Source organism: Ambystoma mexicanum, chromosome 11 (assembly GCF_040938575.1).
Source record: "Ambystoma mexicanum isolate Mex_15411 chromosome 11, UKY_AmexF1_1, whole genome shotgun sequence".
NCBI lineage: Eukaryota > Metazoa > Chordata > Amphibia > Caudata > Ambystomatidae > Ambystoma > Ambystoma mexicanum.
Window position 1 is genome coordinate 888,229,152 of NC_090934.1, and position 23,004 is coordinate 888,252,155.

The 23,004-nt window shown below is 45.0% G+C and overlaps 1 protein-coding gene across 1 annotated transcript in view; it reads right to left on the reverse strand.

Moving 5' to 3' along the window:
- Positions 1-23,004, reverse strand: part of LOC138505058 (mucin-2-like) — an 894,965-nt gene that overhangs the window by 664,316 nt on the left and 207,645 nt on the right. Inside the window, exon 14 of the mRNA XM_069625383.1 lies at positions 21,086-21,250. Coding sequence (XP_069481484.1) covers positions 21,086-21,250 — 165 coding nt within the window. The remainder of the gene's footprint in view (positions 1-21,085; positions 21,251-23,004) is intronic.

Here is a 23,004-nt window from a genome sequence, read left to right on the forward strand (position 1 = left end):
CCAAAAGGCCAGGGGTCGCGGAAGTGACATCACACAACCCTTGACCCCTGATGACATCACAGGAAGTGATGACATTTGAACCCACCAAAAAGTGATATCGCAGGAAGCGATGGAACACGACCTTTCACCCGTTGACAAAACAGGAAGTGGCATCACATAGCTTTGTACACTACGAAAAATATGGTTACGATATCAATATTTGATGTACATTTCATACAAAAATGGATCGCCATATGTATCATTAAGATCAGTGTGTATAGGCCCATATTACCAAATTACTGTGAATGCAAGAAGACGTCCATGACCAAATGATAATGATATGTCATTATATAGCACTTACGCTTAAGTGCTTTCTATAGAACACCAAATGTCACCCAACCTGTGTTGGTACTCATTTATCGACCACAGAAGGATGAAAGGCTGAGTTGAGGCGTTTAAGAACAGACTAAATCAGTTACTCGCCCACTGAAGTGTGCCTGAAATAAACCTTTAATGAGTCTAGCAATTATTGTATTGGCTTATTTAGGGTCAGTGCTGGAAGTGTTAGACTTGTGGCACTCCTGTTCTTAATTTTCTTTGTTTTTAAGGGGGCTGAACAAGAAAGCCAGCCACTCCAGAAGTAAAGAGCCACATGGTGCTGGCCACAGCCTAGGAGCTTGCCTTACAAATCCCCCCCCACCCAAAAAAACCCTGTTTCTTTGTTTGAGACTTCAGAGGTCGCAGTTGCGACCTCTGGTGACCCGTAAATGACGTTCCTGCCCCCGGGGTCAGGATCATTTAGCGACTGCCGTCCCCTGGCCACATGAGGAGAGGTCACTGCCGGGAAAGGAGTGATGACATCAGAGTTGCATCAAAAATAATGTGGTTACAGCACCCTTGGTTCCTCACTTTTTGACTATGTAACATTCGAGTGACACATTGAAATGGACCATCCTGTGGCAACAGGTCAGAACTAATGATAAAGCAGAAGATGCGAGGAGATTATTCTTTAGAGAACAATGGCTTATATTTCTCACCAGAGCATCTGAAACAGGTTTAAATTAAATGATAACCTTGAACAGCTTCTAAAGATACCATACGAGCAAGTTTGATTCAGTGTGGTAACCATTTAGCCACTCGGAGGTAGTCCGCCCGTACTGATTGTGGATTCCAGCCAGATCTTGGTGTTGCATAACTTATACAGCACACTTCACAACATCAATCACATGAGCATTTTAGCAACCCATATACACCTCTCACATCAAAAGAGGAGTCCAGTCGTGGCATTCAGTTGTATTGTGAGTGTCATTTGGTGTGGTTCTCACCTTCTATACCACACCCACAATGCTATCCGACGGTCACCCACTTTAGTTAGTCCTCTTTTTTTATTACGAGTGATAAGGATGTCTTGAACCCCCCATCACGTATAAAAGTACGTTGAGGGACAGAGTGTTTAGCCACAAATAACACCAGTGCAAAATCTGCTAGCAGAGATTTTTTACAGACCTTGATTTACTGCATCCGCATTCATCATATGTAGTTCTCAGTGGACGATGCAGTGTACTATATAATCAATAGACCGGTAGCCTAGGGAGACTAAGTCTTGTTACACGGACCATAGACGAGGCCGCTTCCCGTGATTTGAACGGACGCTAGGTGTAAGCACACGTCATTACGCCTCACGACAATCATGTGACCTCCCGTATCACGTACTTCAAGGGTCCGTCGTTAGCTGTAGGCAGTAGACGGCGAGGAGAAGCTCACATGCCCGCAGGTGATCCGAACACATACAGTGTCTACAGGAATCGACGTCCCGCTTCGGGGGCTACAGAGCATCCCATCCGGTGATTTCATCTTCACACGCAGTGCGTCCGGATTGTAGAAAGCTGCACATGCAATTGAGATTTGGTGCCCTGACTCTTATTTCCATTTCCCTTCCTCGTCCGCAGTGGAAGAGTCTTGCGGCTCCTTGAGAGCACATGTGATCTGCGACTCGAGTCCTAGGCACACTTCACGTCTAGTATCATCTCTCAGAGTGTAATCCAGGTAATTGAAAACTGGGTAACCCTTTACCTGTATATTCACATGAAATGAGGAGTTTTGAGCCTTTGATGACAATTGTGGATACGGGGGTATATGAGCACCAGTTCCCTCCCTAGGAGACAAAATTGTTGTTGTCTAGCCACCATATATATACGTGTATATGATGGTTAGACAGTTTAGAACCATCGGTGGACATAGGCACTGGGTTGCACCATACTACAGCAGAGCTGTGACAATACTCAGCACCAGCCAATTTGCAACATGAGTCCTTGATTGTAACTCACTTTTTAAGGAAAATAGAAGACTGTTGAACAGACCTGACTGATGTTTATATGTCTGCCCCTGTCTGTCCCTCGTTTTGATGGGTGGTCTCTTTCTCTCTCTCTCTTTTCTCTCATTGTAGAGATGGTGTAGTCTATTTAGAAGACAAGATACCAAACCGATTCCTGTGCCCAAAGGGAAACAATCTATACCTTTGCTGACACGGTAAGCCCACAGTGAGGAAATTAGTAAACTCCTTGGGTAGCAGGTGAAACTGAACTTAGAATCACTATTAATGTCCTGCTTTTTGTTGTTTTTCTCCCCCTCTTTCCTGTGTCTATTAGCCCATCATTTCATCATTTTTTCTGCGGTAGCCCCTCTAAGGTCTGGTGTTGGGACTCCAAATTGCCATACTTCACATTTTGTGAAGGACAAGAATAATAGCCTAGTCTTGAACAGGCTAAAGTGAATGTTTTGAGGTTGTTTTTTGCTTTTTTTTATATATAGTTGTTTGTTGTTGGTTCCCTTGAAGAAGTCTACAGCCATTTACAAGTACTTGTCTTTTGAAGATAGACGAAACATGTTGGGTCATATACACTGAAAAATAAACAGTGTGGAGAATTGTTATTAGCTTGAAATTAACATCCCCTTTAGGCAGACTAAGGGCGACTTTTAAGAACAGATTCCTCCAGTAAGGAATCCCCATATGAGATGAGGTGTCTGATGCTGCCCAACCAACATTGTATTGCACTTTATTAGCAAATTTGCACTTTACTATTGCACTGAGAAATGAATTGGTGTCAACACTGCAATATTGGTTTTAGTTTTGTATAGGAAGGGTGTGGTTTTATGAATATATTTATGCATGTTTTTTACTTGCTATTAGTTTTAGGATGTATTTTAGAATATGCAAGATGCTAATATTGTAGATTAGTGCCTCGGAAAATGGTATGTGTGTTATATTTGTATATATCTATTTGTTGAACGTGTATGTGCGTCCCCAGTGACTAAATAAATGATACATGGTTTAAAGAAATTTAACGACTCAGGACCTATTTGGTACATGGACCTAGTCGGGTAGTTTATGGATTGAAGAGGAAGAGGGAGGAAGACTGTTTGGTTCTTTAGTTTTTGATTGTCCATGTGCTAGCTAAGGGCTGAATCTAGCGGTCTATAAATTAGCCCGATCTAGTCTCTTCTTTGTTTTTAGTAGTAGACATCATTAGATTCGTCACATATCCTTCCACTAATGCTGCCTTTTCTCTCAGTACTTATTTTGAAACGGGAAAGGAAGTCTACATTTCCCTCTTCTCTGCCTTTTTGCTGTTCTACTGTGAAACATTAGGGCTGCATGTCTAAGAACCAACGCATGACCATTGTATTGGCTTCCTTGCATAGGCTCCTACATGTTAATGGAGAGTGACCAATTTTAGGTTGCTGGCGGTGAGTTTATATTTAATGTATGCAACTGCTCACTTTAAAGCTGTGGCCACCAACTCCATAGTGGCATAGTTCTTTTCTCTGGGGTATATTTTCCTACTGATATAAAGAACAGAATGTTCAATGCCATTATGATCTTGTGAAAGGACAGCCCCCCACCCAACATGTGAAGCGTCTGTCTGTAAAATGAACTCTTTGTTAAAATCTGCCACCTTTAACACAGGTTTATTGCACAGAATATTTTTGAGTGTATATCATAACACAGTTGCTCTTCGTCTCTCCACTTTATCTTTTGGGGTTCTGCATTCTTAAGTTTATCAGTGAGGAAAGACATGATGGAAGAATAACTGGGGATGAATCATCTATAATACCCAATAAACCCCAAAATGGTCTTAGATCTTTCTTGGTTCTGGGAAGTGGAGTTTCCTGGACAGCTTTCACCTTCTCACTCTGGGGTTGAACCAGCCAATTACCAATAGAAAATCCAAGATACTTGTCTGCTGATTGTGCCATGCGAAATTTGTTTGGGTTGGCTGCGAGCCCAGCTTTCCTCAAAGCTCTGGTAACTAGGTATAGGTTGTGTAGGTGTTCTTCACATGTCCTACTATGGATGATTATATCATCAATATAAGCCCGGCAGAAAGAGTAGGGGTAAAGGTGTAGAGGCTCCATGTATCCAAAGGTAATACTTTGAACTTATATAGTCAAATGGGGGTGGAGAAAGTTGATTCTCCTTGTACTCTGGATTAACGTAAACTTGTCAGTATCCCTTCATCAGATCAATCATGGAAAGGAAAATGGCGGTTCCCAATCGATCAATCAGATCTTCTATCCTTGGCATAGGGCAACTGTTGAATTGGGAAACTGCATTCATCCTTGTGAAGTCAATGCAGAACCTCCACGATTTATCTATCTTGGCAACAAATACTATCAGAGAGGACTAATGGCTCTGAGCTGGTTCAATTATGTCAGGGCTTAGCATATTCTCCACCTCTTCTATGAGTATTCCTTTTGTGGATTCTGGGATATGGTAGGGCTTTAAATTGACCATTTTCCCAGGGGGTGTACGAATGTAGTGAAAACCGCCCTTTAATCTTCCTGGCTCACATCTAAAGACATTGGAAATTGTTCTAGCAATTCTAACAGGTCTTCTCTCCGAGTCTGGGATCCATGGGAAGGAATTTGGGTGTTTTGATCAGACTTGTCGGCTAATAAACTAGTCAATACTACTGCAGTGTTCCCAATGGGATCCTCTTTCTACTCTTTGAGGAGATTTATGTGATAGATATGGGTCTTAATTCTTCAATCAGGTTGGGAGATTTGATAATCGTATACACCTGTTTGCTGTTTCACCTCATAAGGACTGTGCCAGTTGGACAACATCTTATTCTCAGACAATGGAATGAGAACAACAACCTTTTGTCCAATAGAAAAGGATCTAAGCAAAGCTTTCTTATCATGGTCAGTCTTTTGATGTTCTGTGTTTTGGCCATGTGAGATTGAACTACAGTAGCCATATGTTCTTTTAACCGTTGGGTGGTTTGGAAAAGGTGCAAGGTGGCTTTTTTAACATGTCCAGGACATCCCGTAGCTCTCTGCCATATAATAATTCAAATGGCAAAAATCCTGTTGAGGATTGTGGTGTTTTTCGGATGGCAAAAGGGCCCAATGTGTCATGATATGCCAGTTTTTGCTGTCTGCCTCAACTAACTTCTTTAAGACATACTTAAGGGTTCTATTGAATCACTCCACTTCAGCTGATAAATGAAAGTCCTAATAGTTTTTATTAGTAGGATTTCCTTCAACTCTACCATTGGTCAACTCATAAAGCCAGTCCCCTGGTGCGTTAGGAACTCCTCAGGGAACCCAGCTTGTGAAGAAAATGGGAACAAGTGTTTGAGAATTTCCTGGGTCGTATTATTGCATGACATGATATGATATGGCATTTATAAAGCACCTATACACAAGTGCATAATGGAAATGCTTCAGGAAATCGAGTTGTATAATCCACAATTACCAATATATATTGGTTCCCCAATTTTGATGGTTCAAGGGGCTCAACTAGGTTAATACCTATATGGCAAAAGGGCACATCAATGATTGGTAAAGGTTGTAATGGAACTGGAGGGGACATTTAAAAATGTGTCTTGTGGCACAGGGTACAAGTAAGCCCAACGTTTTTCACATTGTAATACATTCCTGGCCAATAGAAACAGCTTAATATGTGTGCCTGTGTTGTGGCTGTTCCTAAGTGACCACCTGTTAAATGGGAGTGAGCAATGTCTAATGCCATTCTTTTGTGGCTTTTGTGGCTTTTGGGTACTACTAGCTGAGATATGGGAGTACCATCAGGACTAAGATCACTCGTATAGAGTAGTCCAGCTTTTAGAAAAGAAAATGTCCCCCCTTTCTCTCTGCCCTCGTCTTCAGGTTACACATAAAGGAAAGCTTCTGCAAGCAAGGGATCATTCCTTTGGGTGAAAGTCAAGTCCAGAATAATATCGGCTTCCGTCTGAAATAAGTGCCTGACAGGGGTATTAAGACCAGATCACTTGGTATCAATACTCAGTCTCCAGGTTGTATTAACTCTCTCCTGCTACTTCGTAAATCAAATCCAATAACGTGTTCTGTAGCGACTGATGGGTAGGAAGCTCTGTTGCTAGGTTTTCAAACCTGAGGGTGCCCTGGTTTGTGTCAACTGAGCCCAATCCCACTCTAACATCATATATGAGGAGCCAGGAATGCGATTCGGACAGAATCGGGTCATGGTTTTGGTCAAATACTTTTATTAAAATAAAAGGGGGTGGGGAAATGCCTCTCTCTCTCCCTGCTCTAAGAGGTATTTTCCTACCTAAAACCAAAACTAAGAGTCTATCAATGTCAGAATGTCCAAAGCAAAACCATCCAGTGTCCAAAGTAATATTCTGGCCCTCACAGTCTACCAAAATTAACTCTAGGGTAATGTCTCTGGCCTTGAATGATTCATAAATGAGCAAAAAGGAAACATGCATAACTCCAACAATAAAGTTCCAGAAGTATAGAGTTCCTTGTTCCAGAGGGTGGTTCCCTTCACCTGGATTTCTCTTCACTCTGTCTTATATTCAAGAATATCAGTTCCTTGAGTTTCTCTTGATCATTAACACAACTAGTGCATAAAACAACTTGGCTCTTTGTCTTTAACTTGTTATCATTAACACAACTAGTGCATACAACAACTTGGCTCTTTGTCTTTATCTTGTTAGGATACCTGGTGTACTCTCCTGCCAGCTGTTCACTCCTTTTCTCTTGACCAACAACATAACTAGTAAACAAAACAACGTGGCTGTAAGTCTGTATCGTTGTAGGATACCTGGCATACTCCTTGCCAGGTTTTCACTCCTCCTCTCTTGATCAACACAACCTTTTGCTAGTCCTGATATATCTTTCCCAGGACCTCTTTGGGTGATGTATTTCCTATTCACTCAGCTTGTCCTTGCCTGGTGTGCTTCCCTATCAAGGGTTTTGTATATGAACACAGTTGCAACTGCCTGGTATACTCTTCTGTCAGGGCTTTCTTATATGAACACACTTGCAACTGCTTGGTATATTCTGCCGCCAGGACTCTCTTATATTCGCACACTTGCAACTGCCTGGTTTACTCTCCTGCCAAGGCTTTCTTATATAGGTATTTTCCTGCACCTTTAATTTGCCTGATATACTCTCCTGCCAGGGCTTTTCGCATGTGGGCTCTATGCACACTTCCACACTGGATAGTCTCTTGTTTTTGCTTTATCTGGTAATGTATTTGCCTGGTATACTATCCTACCAGGGCTTCTCGTATATGTATATTGTATACACTCACACACTTGAAAGTCTCTTATTGTGTTCTGTTCTCCCTTTTAAAGAAATGCTCACTTGATCCTTCTCTTTCATGTGATTAATTAACAAGTATTTGGGTTTGGCATGGCTGCCAGTACGCCCCAGTGTACGCGCTTCCCTTTGGTGGACTCACCAGATCTTTCTGGCATATTCTGTGTCTCCCGCAGCAAGCTGGTGCTGGTCGTTTGGCATTTCCTTCCTTCTCACTGCCTCTGTTCCTTAGCTTCTCTGCCTCTCGCAGAACCTGCTGGGCTCTTCTGTTTTGTTTCAGGCCTCGGTAAGGCGAAGGCTGACTCTTAACACCTTCAAACGCCCAGGAGACCTCCGTCGACTTCTGGCAATTCTGCAGGATTTTCTCTCTCGTGGTCAGCTTCCCTTATCCTGTCCTCAAGCTGGTTGGCTCCACGGAACTCTCTTCAGCCCCACAGTCTCTCGGTCCATACTGAGAGGAGCAGCGTTCTCCTGCCAGCAGCACACCTCAGTCAGCTTGATTGATTTGATTGATTTGGGTATTTATAATGCACATATCGGTAGGAGCGTGTCAAGAATGCATCTGGGCGCAGATATCATTTTTCTGGTTTCAACGAGAACTTAAGCAGCTTTCTTTAATCCAGCCAGGAATTTTCATTTAAACAAATACGTTTTTAAAAGTTTACGAAAGCTGGATAGGGATTGAGTTTCACGCAGAGATTGCGGGAGAGAATTCCAGATGCGAGTGCCCAAAAAGGAAAACTGTCAGTCTCCCCATGTAGATGTTCGAGAGGAAGGAACTATTAATAGTCCCTGCCCTCTAGATCATAGAGTGTCAGTTGGATGGTAGGCTAGAATATTCGAGGCAAGGTACAAGGGGGCCAGGCCATGAATATATTAAATGACAAAACACAAGATCTTGAACTCTATCCGCTGCTGTACCAGCAACCAATGTAGACATCTTCGAGACTCTGAGATGGAGGCCTTCCTAGGTAAGGAAACCATCAAATGTATGGCCGAGTTCTGGGCCACCTGTAGATGTTAGACTTGATATTTTGGTATGCCAGATAATACAGCGTTACAATAATACAGCTTTGAATTAGTAAGGCCGCCTATCACTATGGGACAGTCTTTTACAGAAATGAACAGCGACTTTGATTTGTTAAATATCCTGGCCACTGGTTTGCGCTCGCAACAACTATAGCGCACACTTCTGCTCTTGGCCTTCTTTGATATGCATTACTCATCTCATCTTCTTTATCACAGTATTCTTGTAGTTATCAGAATGGAAGTCCATTCTTTACAACTTGCATGTAAATTCTGTCCTCAGCAACCTTTAAGGGCAAGTCAGTTCTGAATGACTTGTAGGTCCTAGTCTGAGAAGGTGTTTTTATGTTTGTTTATTAATTTCTAATGCGCACCAGACCCAAGGGTATCAGGGCGAGTCTTAAAAGCCAAGACATATTTTGACGGCTTACTTAAAGATCTTGTGAACACGTTTTCAGCACCCTTCCTAGGTGGATGACGGGAGGTATAACAATATGCCATAAAGGCATTGGGCATGGATGGGGTATCCTTGAAAGAAGAAAGGGATACCATGTCTTGTCCGATGGTGCAATGATATTCTCCCAGAAGATGTCTCCTCCCATGTGATTCTCCCTCATATAGCTGCCCGCAGGGTCAGGATCAGGGGAGAGGCCACCACCGGGAAAGGAGTGATGGCACCAACAGACTCATCATATATATGATGTACTCAATACTATGCATGACATAACTAAGCATGTATATCTTATAGTACATTGCATATTTCATAGTATGAAATGTGCTTATTGTATAAGGAAAGAATGATATTGCATTATTGGCAAAGAAAAAAAGGACATAAGTACTCCTGATGTGTAATTTCCATTGCTATCAGAACCACTATATAGAATAAGTACATACATTAATGGTATACATATATGTATATCTTTTGGGAGATGGGCTGGGCTAAGATTAAAAAGAGACAAGAGGACATAGTAAATGGGAGACAGTTACATTACCCATTCACCATCCATGTCCAAAAGTGTAAAAAAGTTATGAATACATCTGCACAAATTCATCCCATACCTTGAAATACATGTCAAACTCGCTCTTGTCCATGAAAGCTGATTTTTTTATAAACTCTGCTAGGTCGACTTATCTTGCAACCATTTACATGGATGACTTGTGTCTCGACTTGCAGTTTCTTAACACATCCCCTTTCGTACATGTTACAACCCTGAACTACCACAGTATCTGATCCCTCGCTTAACACTGTAAGCATGTTGTATCACCCAACAGCACAAGCATACCATCCAGACAGTTTGACATTGCTTATAAAGTCATCTCCAGACCAAAAAACGTTCAAACCTTTGAACATGAATGACCATTTGAGGGTATCAAAGGTCTACTCTGCAGCCACCGAGACAACTGCCAAGGATTCGTCCTGTAGATAAATAAGTCTTGTATATTCAGTAGCAATTACATGTTTGCACCTTTCCTCCTTTCATACACTCACCCTGTTCCTTTCCAATCAGATCCGGCAACACCTCTGTCAATGTGGGCACCAACACATTTGCCAAACTCTTTCCATCCACATCAATAAGTGATTTCGGCCCATAGCTTTAACAGATCTCCTCGTCCTTACTCGATCTTGGTATCATTGTCATCAGAGTTATTCTCATCAAATCCATTAGTGTGCCTTTTCTAAGCCATCCTCCAAAAATTCTTGCAGCAGATGTCCATATTTAACCTTAAACCTCTAGTAATATTCAGCTGGGAAACTATCCAGTCGGACGTCCCCGTGTTCACACTATTTATTGCACTCATATTTTCAGACACTTTTAATTCGTCCATTTTCTGTAATCTCTTTTCAGAGAGGGTAGATGTAAGCTCTGTAAATAATTCCATAACATGTTCTGCTCCTCATTCCCATCCACAGTGTATAGTGCTTCACAATCCTAAAATCCACGGACACCGGTATGGCTTTAGTCATCAGCTGCCCACCACCGTCCCTAGAAAACATAGATTGTGTCTTGGGTTCTTTCAGTCTGAATGTCAAAAGCCAACCAACCATTTCAACAGCTTTCACAAAAACTGCTTTAAAATGAAATATGTACTAGTGAAGCTTTTTATATGCTCTTCATTACCTTAGACTTGAGTTGTAGCAAAGTCCTGATGTTCGACTCTGTGGGAAAGTGTTGCTCTCTCCGTCATTCTTTTTAAAGAATGCTAAGTTTTTTTTTAACTTGCCTGTCCCATAAATTCACCAGCTCACTCACTTACAGTCCCCCAATAACGCTGGTTGCATCCTCTGGTGAAGTAAACAGATGTGTGTTTCATCACACCCATGATATATGTCATGTAGGACTTAATGTTCTTCTCCCTCAACAGGCTCTTGATGTCCATTAAGGCCATCCTCGTCTCCGCCACATCTTGGGAGTAGTCCCGGTAAACTGTGATTTACCTTTCATTCTGCCAGAAAAGGTCTTTCTTTTTTCTTGCCTTTTGCAACATTTCCTCTTTTATTGGGAACCTAATTATCTTAGCAATCAGAGACCCTAAAGCATCATCTGACTGATTTTTCGGGACAGATATTCTATGACGTGTGCAATATCCACCAGGCCCTCCCCAATGATCTGGACCCTGCGTAGCTCAGTCTGCAAGCGGGCACCATTGCTACTTCTCATTTTTACAGAAAAACACTCCGATGAATTTTGTTCATTCTGGCACGATTTGCAATCGTGGATATTTTCCCTTGAGCCACTCTAAATTCTTGAAGCATACAGTTCTTTGTCTAGCTTCTTCACCTTCACATCCCTGGAAGATATTTCATTAGATCTATCCTCTTTATGCAAATGTTAATGGGTTATAAACATCTTCAAATGTTACTCGCCTTTCAAAGCCTCTGTGCTATTCTTGTTGGCAGTTGCTCCTGCTCTAACTTACCATCAGCTTAATAGTTTGAAATTGAACTTTCTCTCAACTCTAAAAAGGATTTTGAGCTCCTCCTCTCACTCTTTTACTTCTTTCTGCTTAGAAGAGGTAACTAGGTTAAAGCGCTGGAACTAGCACTCGCACGGAGGAATTAATAGCCTTCTTAACCTCTGTTGCCAGCTCAGAATGTGTGCCCTTTCAAAGGCCTATGACCATTGGAATCAACCAGTAGAAAGAGGGGAACTTGACTCCTGCATACATATATGTAAAATATGCTAAAGTTGAATGCAGGTTATTGGAGAATGTGATACTCAAAAATACCTGATTAACTCAAGAACCCCTTGGCCTAGATGTTTGTTTTTCAAAGCGAGGGGGCCCCTCCGCTGAACATATCAGGTTTCAAATGCTTACCTAGATCTGTGCTCCATGAACAGAAAGCTTTCACTTTGAGCGCTACTATCTTGTGTTTGGGACATGGCGACTCCTTCTGAATTGAGTGGATGACGGCCTTGGAGCAGAGAAGGCAACCTTCATACAACTACCGAAAAGGTAACAACAGACTCAGTAATTCCTCCTATTCCGAATCCCCCATACCTAAGCCCGACAGTTTGCAACTTTTCCCAAATGGGATTGGTTCCTCCAATACTACTTTAGTTCCTCCCAAACATGAGGTGAACACTTGTCCTAAGCTAAAGTGCAGTGGAAGTTACAAGTGCTATCTGAAACAAAGGGTTTGAGGCTTATCACAGAGGGTTGCTGATGCAAGGCAAGTAAAAAGGACCAGCATAACAATACATCACTTGAATCTGGTAGTGTACTGCATATGGCAAGGGAGGTAACAGAATCCATGAAACCGTAGCACTGATGATATAACCAAAGAATTTGTTCTATGGCCAATTTGAGAAGGAGAAGAACTGCACCTTCCACAGTATCAAAGAAGGTGACAAGTTCATATATCTGAGTTGGCGGCTACGAAATGGTTCTTGACCTATGAGATACGCTGAAAATAATAAGATGAGAGGTTGGATGCTCTTCTTGAGGGGCAAGGTTGGCACAGGAGGGATACAGCATCAAGAACACACTTTAAATGCTTTAAAGTGACAGCATATGTTTGTGAAAAGACTCTGCTCCTGCCTGTAGGTGCAGACATATACCAACCAGGGCGGTATGGTTGGAGAGTCAGAAGACAGAAATGTATGATTCTCCAGCATGGGGTCTGGCATGGATTCACATGCTCATGAATATTCCCCGTCATCAGGCTGGGAATCCTCGGTAAAGAAAAAAATCAGTTTCAGTTTCGTTTCTGAGCTGTCTTTCTACTAGTAACCAATCACTGGTCTCTAGGTCATACTGTCCCCAGCCAATGACTGCCCTCCACCTAAGCCCCTCCTCTGGCAGCCATCTTCAGATTATGACCGCACATTCAAGTGTTGGGAGTCCTCGTGCTGTAGCTCTTGAGCTTTTACTGCATTTTGCGTTTTTTCAAAGAGTTTACTCTTATATTTTCGGTCAATCGAGCCTCAAGCTCCACCGATTCTACTTCCGATCAACGGGGACTCAAGGGCATCTTTTCATCGAGTTTTCCACTTCTCGGAGGATTACAGAAGATCTTTGAGGCCTACCCCGCGTGGACAAAGGAAGCATTACGCCTGTTGGATCCAAGCTGTTGAGGAGCTGCCCTGGATTCGGACTACATAACGTCTTTAAGGAGGATGAGCAATCTCTGTGCCTCTACTGCCTTCACAACGACAAATCGCACATGGAGAAGGACTGCGCGTTTTGTAAGAACATGTCCGAACGGACAATGAAAGATCGTCGTACTCGGCTCACCAACTGGCTGGAAGGGAAGAGCCCAGCAGCGGGTGAGAAGAGGAAGAAGTCTGAGCGGTCTTCTAAGACCCTTGAGGGCGCTCTTGCGACAGGGGCCCAACAAAAGGCAAAGCACTGTGAGTCTGCAGGCACTGGGAGCACCGATTGGTCAGGCTCCTCGGCTGCCAGGCAGGGCGCATTATCACCTACGCCATCAACCACGAGACAATGCTTTGGCTCTGTGAAGAGGAAGTCAGAGAACCCGGGTAAGCTTCAGGAGAAGCCCCGGTCGATCCCGACGGAAACAGCCGATGGGGAGTGAGGCGGCGACCCTCCCCCCAAGGTGAAGGCCTCAGGCACGCCCAAGGTCGTGAAGGCCCTGATTCACCCGGCTAAGGCCTCGATTGAAGGAGTCGTGGCGGCTCTGGCGAAACCTACGGAGGCTTCCCCAGTGGAGACGGTTTCAGAGGCTAGAGTTTCCCTGCCACCCCTGAGGGAATCTTCTTTTCTGCCTATCGAGAAGACCTCAGTGAAACCCCAGCAGGAGTAAGAGGGGGGCACAGTAGCCATGACGGACAGGGATACCACCTCTGAGTATGAGTTGGCTAGCGTCCAAAGGATCCGGGACAAGAAGTCCGAGGAATCCAGGGCCCACGGGAAGGATCCCAATGAGGCCGACGAAGAGAGCAACAGGGGAGGTGATGAGGAAGATAGGGCCACAGAGGGCCCCACACCCTAGCCATCAGTCCCGTTGCAGCTGGTCCCCGTACCAGGGGACAATTCAGGAGCTATCTTGATGGCCATACAGGCTCTGTGTATGGAGATAAGGACAAGGATGCCCTTACCCCCTTCTGATGACCCAGCGGTACCTGGACCGTCGGGGAGCCCACCTAACAAGCGGAGATGAGTCCATCCTCCTACCCCCTTCCAGCCTTCACCCCATCCCCTCCTCCGAGGAATGAGATGGGAACGGAGATGACGGGGACGGACGACGACGGTGGTGACAATGGAATGGACCTCACCTCCCATCACCACCTCCTGGGGCCTCCCCCCCAACGAAATTGGCTCCTTCCACGCCATGATCGCCAGAGCATCTGAGTTCTTCCAGCTCTACCCCGAAGAACAGAAGAAGGAGGGCTTCCTCTACCAACGACGGGAGGCCAAGAGGAAGACTGTCCTCTCAGTCCAGTTACTGGACGACATCTGGGACGAGGGGCTGGCACTCCTGAAGAGCCCGTCCACGGCTCCTGCTAAGAGAGACCAGTAGGAGAAAAGTACCGGGTCCTGGACTTCGCCCCTATGTGCCTCAGAGCACGGCCGTCCATGGATTCAGTGGTCTCTGCGGCGGCCAAGAAGAAATCGGTGGTGGCGATGGCCTCAACTTCCACGTCCCCCCGGTCGGCGAGGGGAAGAAGCTTTACACCATGGGACGATGGGTCATCTCATCGGCGGCGACGACTATTAAAGCGGCCAATGTCCTCGCGATCATGGCATGCTACGACAGGGAGCTGTGGTTCAAGATCGCTCCCCTCCTGGACTTCCTCCTAGACGACAAGAGGGCTGAGGCCCTGGAAATCCTACAGGAAGGCGAGATGGCAACGGACCACGCCATTAAGGTGGCCACGGACATCGCCAACACCAGTTTTCGCCAGATGGGCAACAGCATTTGCCTTCGCCAGCACGGTTGGCTCAAGGCCACCGATTTCCACCAGGACGTGCACACCAGGGTCCTGGACATGCCCTTCTACAGGAAGAACCTGTTCGGTAAGACAGTGGAGGAGTCACTGCAGGCCATCAAGGTGGACACCGAGACGGCTTGGGCCTTGGGCATTCTTCAACAATGACGGGCATCTTTTTTGGAACTCCGGAGGCAATCAAGGTGCCTCCAAAGGATTCGGCGGTGGTTCCTCGTCATACCGCCAAGCGGCCTGCTCCTCGTTTTAGGAAGCCTACAGAGGACGTGGCAAGACCGGAGGATCCCGTCGTCATCGGCAATGAGGCCAAGGTGGCAAAGCCACAAAGAAACAGGACTGAACCGGCCGTGGCTTTGGGCCCCCACCCGAGCACCCCGGTGGGAGGCTGGCTGGTGAAATTCATCAGCGTGTGGGAGTCCATCTCCACCGACCATTGGGTGCTAGATACCGTGGCCCGCAGGCACACTCTGGAGTTTCAAAAAAGGTGTCCCCGTATTCCACCCATGGCCACGAAGGAAAACCACGTCCCACAAATGCTCCTGGAGGTACAAGCGATGCTAAGAAAGGGAGCCATAGAACTTGTCCCAAAGAGGCTGCGGGGCTCCGGAGTTTACTCGCGGTACTTCCTCATCCGGAAGAAGACCAGCAGTTGGCGACCCATCCTGGACCTTTGTCGTCTAAACAAGTACATCAAGTCCCAGAAAATCCAGATGGTCACCATCCAGCACGTGCTGGGACAGCTGGAGGAAGGCGACTTCCTATCGTCGCTGGACTTGGAGGATACCTACTTCCACATCCCCATTCTAAAAGGACATCGAAAATTCCTACTATTTGTGGTCCAAGAGCGACACTATCAGTTCAAGGCCCTTCCCTTTGGATTGAAGTTGGCACCCAGGGTATACACCAAGTGCCTACCACCAGTGGCGGCGTGATGCACCTGCAGGGGATCCACGTCTACCCCTACCTGGACAATTGGCTCATCCAAGCAAAGTCAAGGGAACTTTCCGTCGATCACACAGCGAAGACCGTCCAACAGCTCATGGATCTAGGATTCTCGATCAACTTCGCAAAATCCCACTTGGTACCATCGCAAGACGCCCTGTTCCTGGGAGCCAGACTCGACACAGTGGCATGATTGGCTTCGCCGTCAGACGAAAGGACGAAGGCCATCCTGGGCAAGGTACAACGGCTGTTGACCATGGACATGGCCAGGGTGAGATCCATCAAGTCCCTACTCGGAATGATGTCCTCGTGCATCTACCTTGTGTGCCTATGCAGGCTGCGGATGCGACCACTGCAGGAGTTCCTCGATGCCCGTTGTATGCAAGCGGTGGGCAGCTTCGAAGACAGGATCTCACTCAACAAGACTTTCTGCCAAGCGACCCAGTAGTGGTGCACCCGCACGCATCTAGCAGCGGGCATGGACTTCCAGACCCCGGCACATCAGGAGACGGTGATGACGGACGCCTCCCTGGCGGGATGGGGGTTTCACACCGCAGATCTCCACGCAAGAGGCCTTTGGCTCCCGCAGTAGAGGTCACTACACATCAATGTCCTGGAGCTCCGAGCCCTGTTCTGGGCCCTCAGGTCGTTCCTTCCGTCCCTCAAGGACAAAGTGGTAAGGGTCTTCACCAACAACACCACCACAATGTTCTACATCCAGAAGCAGGGGGGCACCAGATCCCCAGCCCTATCCAAGGAAGCGCAGGATCAGTGGCACTGGGCCGTCACCCAAGGGATGTTCGTGGTACCCTTCCTTCTGGCAGGAATAAAGAACACCATTGCTGACTCAGAGTGGGAGCTGAGGCAGGATCAAGTGGATCTCCTATTCCGACGATGGGGCAATCCCCAGATCCACCTATTCGTGACAGTGACGAATGTCAAGTTCCTGGAGTTTCGCCAGCAGGTTTCCCCAGCTGGGGAACTTGGGCGATGCCTTCTCATTCCCCTGGGACAGCCTATTCCTGTATACGTTCCCCCCATTGCCATTGCTGCTGTGACTCATCAGTCAGACGGTCCCAGTGCAGGATGATCCTCATCGCACTGGCGGGGTGAGGCAGATCTGGATTCTGGACCTTCTGGACTTGTCAGAACCCCCCCGGTCAAACTCCTGACGGACGCGGATGTTCTCGCCGGGGAAGGAGGCGCCATCCTCCATCACGACCCAGGATTGCTGAACCTGCAGGCCTGGCTCCTGCAGCACTAGAGTCTGGAGGGTATGATATCCTGGCGGACTGCAAGGGGGTGCTTGCAAAGGCCAGGGCGTCCTCGACTCTCAAGTGCTATGGACACAAATGGAAGAGGTTCTCTGTCTGGTCCCGTGCACATAAGATTAACCCTCTGCGGATTGCCGCCCCTCAAGTGCTGGCGTACTTGCTATCGCTGGCCAAGGTGGGGCTGGTGCATGCCTCCATCAAGAGCCATCTGGCGGCTATCTCCTGCTACACCAGAACTCTGGGGCGGTCATCTCTATGGTCTCATCGTCTGGTGAAGGAGTTCATGAAAGGACTGTTCTGATCATTCCCGCCGGTGAAGGCTCCGGCCCCAGCATGGGAGCTCAACGTGGTGCTGACCAGGCTCATGGGGCTGCCATTCGAGCTGCTGCATTTGGCACTGTTGAAGTTCATTCCAAGTGTCATTGAAGACAGCGTTTCTTGTTGCCATCACGACGAGTGAGAGAGATCCAGGCCCTCACCTCCATACCTGACATTCCACGAGACGAGGGTGGTGCTGAGGACACACCCCTCCTTCATGCCCAAGGTGCCGTCGGACTTCCATCTCAACAAGCCCTTAGTGTTACCTGTTTTCTTCCCGTCGCCTTTGTCGCCGGCTGAGAGGACTTTGCACTCGCTGGATGCGGCTAGAGCGCTGAAGTTTACGTGGACCGCACAAAGAGTTTTCGGAAGTCATCACAACTGTACATGAACTTTGGCCCCCTCGAAGGCTTCCATTTCCAGATGGCTCTCCGGCTGCATCATGCACTATCACTGGTTGGCAAACCAACCTTTGCTCGGCCGTCCGAGAGCCCATTCAACCAGAGCAATCGCTGCTACCAAAGCGTTCCTGTCTGGTGTGCCCTGCTGGACATCTGCAGGGCTGCTATGTGGAGGTCAACGCACACCTTCACGAGATTCTACTGCATCAAATGGGATTCCAGGGAGGAGTCCAGAGTCGGCCAGGCAGTGCTGCGCAACCTGTTTGCCTGAAGGTGAGCCTGGTGGGGAGGTAAGAGATGCTTAATGTTGAGTTGTTGAAATGCTTAATGTTGAGCCTTGCCACCTCCCGTGGTTGTGCATGTGTGTACTGCTATGCATTCTTGTATTCATGAGCATGTGAATCCATGCCAGACCCCATGCTGGAGAAGGAACAAGTTACTTACCTGTAACTATTGTTCTCCAGCATGGGTCTGGCATGGATTCACATGCAAACCCTCCCGCCTACCCCTCTGCAGTTCTTCTCTTGGTCCTACTGCCACTTTGCGTGCTACCAAATCTGAAGATGGCTCCAGAGGAGGGGCTTAGGTAGAGGGCAGTCATTGGCTGGGGGCAGTATGACCCAAAGACCAGTGATTGGTTACTAGTAGAAAGACAGTTCAGAAACGAAACTGAAACTGATTTTTTTCTTTACTGAGGATTCCCAGCCTGACGACTGGGAATATTCATGAGCATGTGAATCCATGCCAGACCCATGCTGGAGAACAACAGTCACAGGTAAGTAACTTGTTCCTTTCAAAAGTTGATTTTTTGGAAGGGGTAATGGGCTGCCACACATCCCCAAGTCACGAACTCTAGAAAATGGCAGTGTGCAATGGAAAAAAGTATGATGGCTGCTTGAGTTCAATCAGAAGTACCACACTACAACATTAATTTACCATTTTCATTTCCCGTTTTGAACAAGTGTTTTTTTTACTGAGAGCAGTTGGTGATGATGGGTTGCCGAGAACAGAACAGCCATCAGAGAGCGTGTGTTTCAAATGGTTGCATGTATCATCAGCAGATACATCCCATGTCTAGTGCTTTTGGAAATTTGGTGTAATTCCGCTGAGTTGTTTTTAAAAAAATGGCCAAAAAGTAGGTCAACTTTTTTTGTGATATCTGGGTCTGATCGGCGGACTCACTTCCTGATTCGATGTCTGCGGATGCCTCTAGACCAATCAGAGATAAGCGTGACATTTTCAGACATCGTACATGCCCGCTGATTGGTTGGTTAAAAACATGAAGTGCGTCAAATCTTTTGAACGGACGTCATGTTGGATTCGCAAACAGCGAATGTAGTCGGCAGACATCACAGTAAAACCATATTAAAAAATACAACATTGCACTTGTCAAACAAATGACACTATCTCTTGGGAAGTGAAGTCAGGGGAGATGAGGCTGGGATAGGATATGGGCCAAAAAAGCCAAAATTCTGGTGTTTTTTCTTCTACGATGTCTGCGAACATCTCAGATGTTCCGGGCCATCCATGCATATTTCTGCATTAGAGGGTTGGTAAAAAGAAGTTTTGGATGGCTTATAACTTTGGCGCCTCTCAATGAAACATCATGACATTCTGCAATATCATTTTAGGCCTGACCCTGAATGGATATGCAAAGTTTGGTGCTGTTTGGTGAAGAGGTGCAAAATTAGAGGGTGTGTTCCCAGAATATTTGAAAGCCTTATAAATTTGGTGCTGTTTGACGAATCTGCACGAAAGTTTCCAAAAGATTTTAGCCATGGATTTGAATGGTTTTGCAAAGTTTGGTGGGATTATGTCAAGAGGGGGCACAGTTAGAGGGGGGGTCTCAACATATTTAGACGGCTTATAACTTTGTTGCCGTTTGATGAATCTGCACAAAGGTTTTCAGAAAGTTTATAGACCCAACTTTGAATGTTTGTGCAAGGTCTGAATGGATTTTGTCAAATGGGGGCTAGGTTATATTTTTTGTATGTACATTTTGATAAAACATGGACTGATTTGCAGCAAACTCATGCAAGGAGCATTGATAAGGATCCGAAAGCATGCTTTTGCAAAGGTGACTGTGTTTTATTTTTTGAGAAGTGTTATAATGTAGGTACAAAAAATAGTGATCTACCTTTTGGTGACTGAGGTATAGCCTTTGGCCATGGGCAGTGGCCAGATTGTCCGGGTCATGGCCAACGGCTATATATCTAGAAGTTAACCTTCTTGTATGTTCTTAAAGTACTTTATTTACGGTTTGGTCTCAGCTCATGGTGCACATATATGGGGCAATAAGCAGGCCTCAAACACACAATTCATTTGTATACATGATGATGAACTTTACTGTTATTGGCATTTTCTAGTGATGTTGCTTCTTTCTTCTTTATTTTGGTTTCCCTGCATGTGCCTCTGATTTGCATTGTGGGTCTTTATATGTATTGTTTGTACTAACACAAGTAAGTATGTAGGGAGTCTTGAATTATTAGCTATTTATTCCATGTTTAACATTACCCAAAAACGCCGATAAGGTAGCATTGATTATTTTACTATCCAAAATTAACAGATTAAAAATATTGTACTTCTATGGTGCATGCTGCAGCCATTGCCTATGTGTATGTATGTTTAGGTTCCTGTATTAACAACAACACTCCAATACGTTTTGTTTAGATGAGTACACTCTATAATACATCAAGTAGTCCATGATAGGTGTCACGATCACCCCTGAAATCTTGTTACCAACATTATAAACAGAACACCTTATAGGGACTAAACATCAAAATGTATTTCAAATGTGATGTCATCAGTGACATTTGTGATGTCATCTTTGATGTCCGGGGTGTTAGCATTGGACAATGGTGGCGCGAGTTATGGTTTCTTAGCTTACCATAACTGGTTTCGGTTTTACTTTTAACCATAACATCCCTTTAACAAAGTTTTTTCACTGAATTTCATGGGTTTTTATTAGTGCAACTTAACCGTTGTGTCACTTTAACAACGTTTTTTCTATGAATATCTATATCTATATATATATATATATATATATATATATATATATATATATATATATATATATATATATATATATATATATATATATATATATATACACCTTTGAATGCGTTTTGGTATATATGCTTACCAAGTTTTTTGTTGCGTGTACATGGGTCTACAAAATCAGAATTGACTTTAGGGCAGTTAGTGAGCGTCTTCCATGAGTTGGCAGCAGCAGTCGCAGTTCCTTCCACCACACCGCTGGCAGACATAAAGTCATCAGTCTGGTCAAAGTTATGGTTTCCACAGAGACCTGTGTGAAGGAACAGGGATGGTTACATGCTCTGGTTTACACAGTTAGATATTATTTCTTTGAATTCTAGGGTCAGTTTCAGTCATGGGCGGTCTGTACAATCACCCAGGGGCCTGTGCTCTTGGGAGACCGGCAGGTACCAGCTAATATGTCTATACCAACGAGTTCAAGTGAACTAAGTTGCATTGCTTAACGGCATGAGCAATTATTCCTGCCTATGCCAGGTAAGGCTGTGCTGTCACTTCCCAAATCCCCTATGAGGCCAGGAGAGACATTTCCCCTCAACTTACCATCCTGCAACTCCCCAGGTTTCCAGTAAATGCTTTACAGCAGGACTCAATGGGGCTTTGCAAATACTTTACTGCATAAAACTCTTTTCGTATGAAAGAGTATTTTATTTAGGAAGGATTTTGTAACTGATGGCTCATTTGAGTAACCACCATTGTTTTCAACAAGAATACAGTCATTTTTATTCCTAAATCGCCCAAACACCGCCCCAAATCTATGCCTTCTTTCAAGATGATTAAAATATTTCACACACAAAAAAGTGTTAAACCTTCTCCATTATTTCCATGTATAGTTATTTGACAAATGAAAAAAAGCATTTATATTTTTCTAGAAAGTCACATTTTCCTCCCATCTTATATGAAGCATTCCTTTGTCAAACAATGAAATACAACCAGGTGCCCTTTTCAAACATTATCTTTAGTTTTGAGTCTTTAAGTGTTGAAAGTATATTTAAAAAAACCCACCGGCCATTGTTTAGCCCCACGCTGAATTGCATTCTGGTATTTGAAGTCTTCCGTTCAAGATGGAGGAAAATAACGAGGCAATCATCCTATTCTTGCTTAGGACAATTCTATAGGAATGTACATATTCATGCAAGTGTTTTTGTGTACTTTCAAGTCATGTCTATAAAACAGAGTATTATTGAAAGTTAAACATGGGGTTGAGGGGGAAAAAGAAGAAAAGTGCAAGTTCACCCTAATGATTTGCCAAGACCAGCAATGTGGGGAAAGAGGTTGCCAGTCTGGAGACTGGAGGGAGAGGGACTGTTTTCCCTGCTACTAGCCCTGTGCTGATTTTGTTAACATTTGAGGACCTGTAAAGTTCCTTACTGCCACTGCTTCGGGAAATCTCCAGTAAAAAGGCTCCACACTGATGAAACAATAAGGCAATACAACAGTGCTCTGTCTGGTCCAAAGCGAGGACCTAAAGCAAAACAAAAGGCTTGATGGATGTATGGTTTTGAATTAATATGGTACTGCTCTGGGCAACCCTCCAGACCATTGGTCTTTAACCTGCCCAGTCATTAAAGAAAGGGTAAAGACCATATGAAAATGCAAAACAAAAGGACTAATGCCGAAACTGGTTTATTGTTTCGTATGTCCTTGTGCAGAAGGGATTTGATCAAGCAGTTTGGCCTGGACTCCCTCTTTGGGGTGGGACCACGCCTTATTTGCATATAGTCTTCCCCCTTTCTGTAATGGCTTTGTAGCCTGAAGAATGATGTTCTGGAAGTTTGGGGAGAGCAATGGCAGAGTTTAATATTAATTTAAAACCTTCCAGCAATCACCTGTTTTGCCAACGACAAGAACCGCCATTAGGTCTATGGAACCTGCGACCAGAGGAGGAGATATTCTTTCGGTATGCAGTTCGCCTTATGTTTAAAAATAAAATGTTCAGAAATGGATTTCTTTTGCTTGTCAAAATAATCCTCATAACCAGCTTCTGTACTAAACGCATATTGCTAA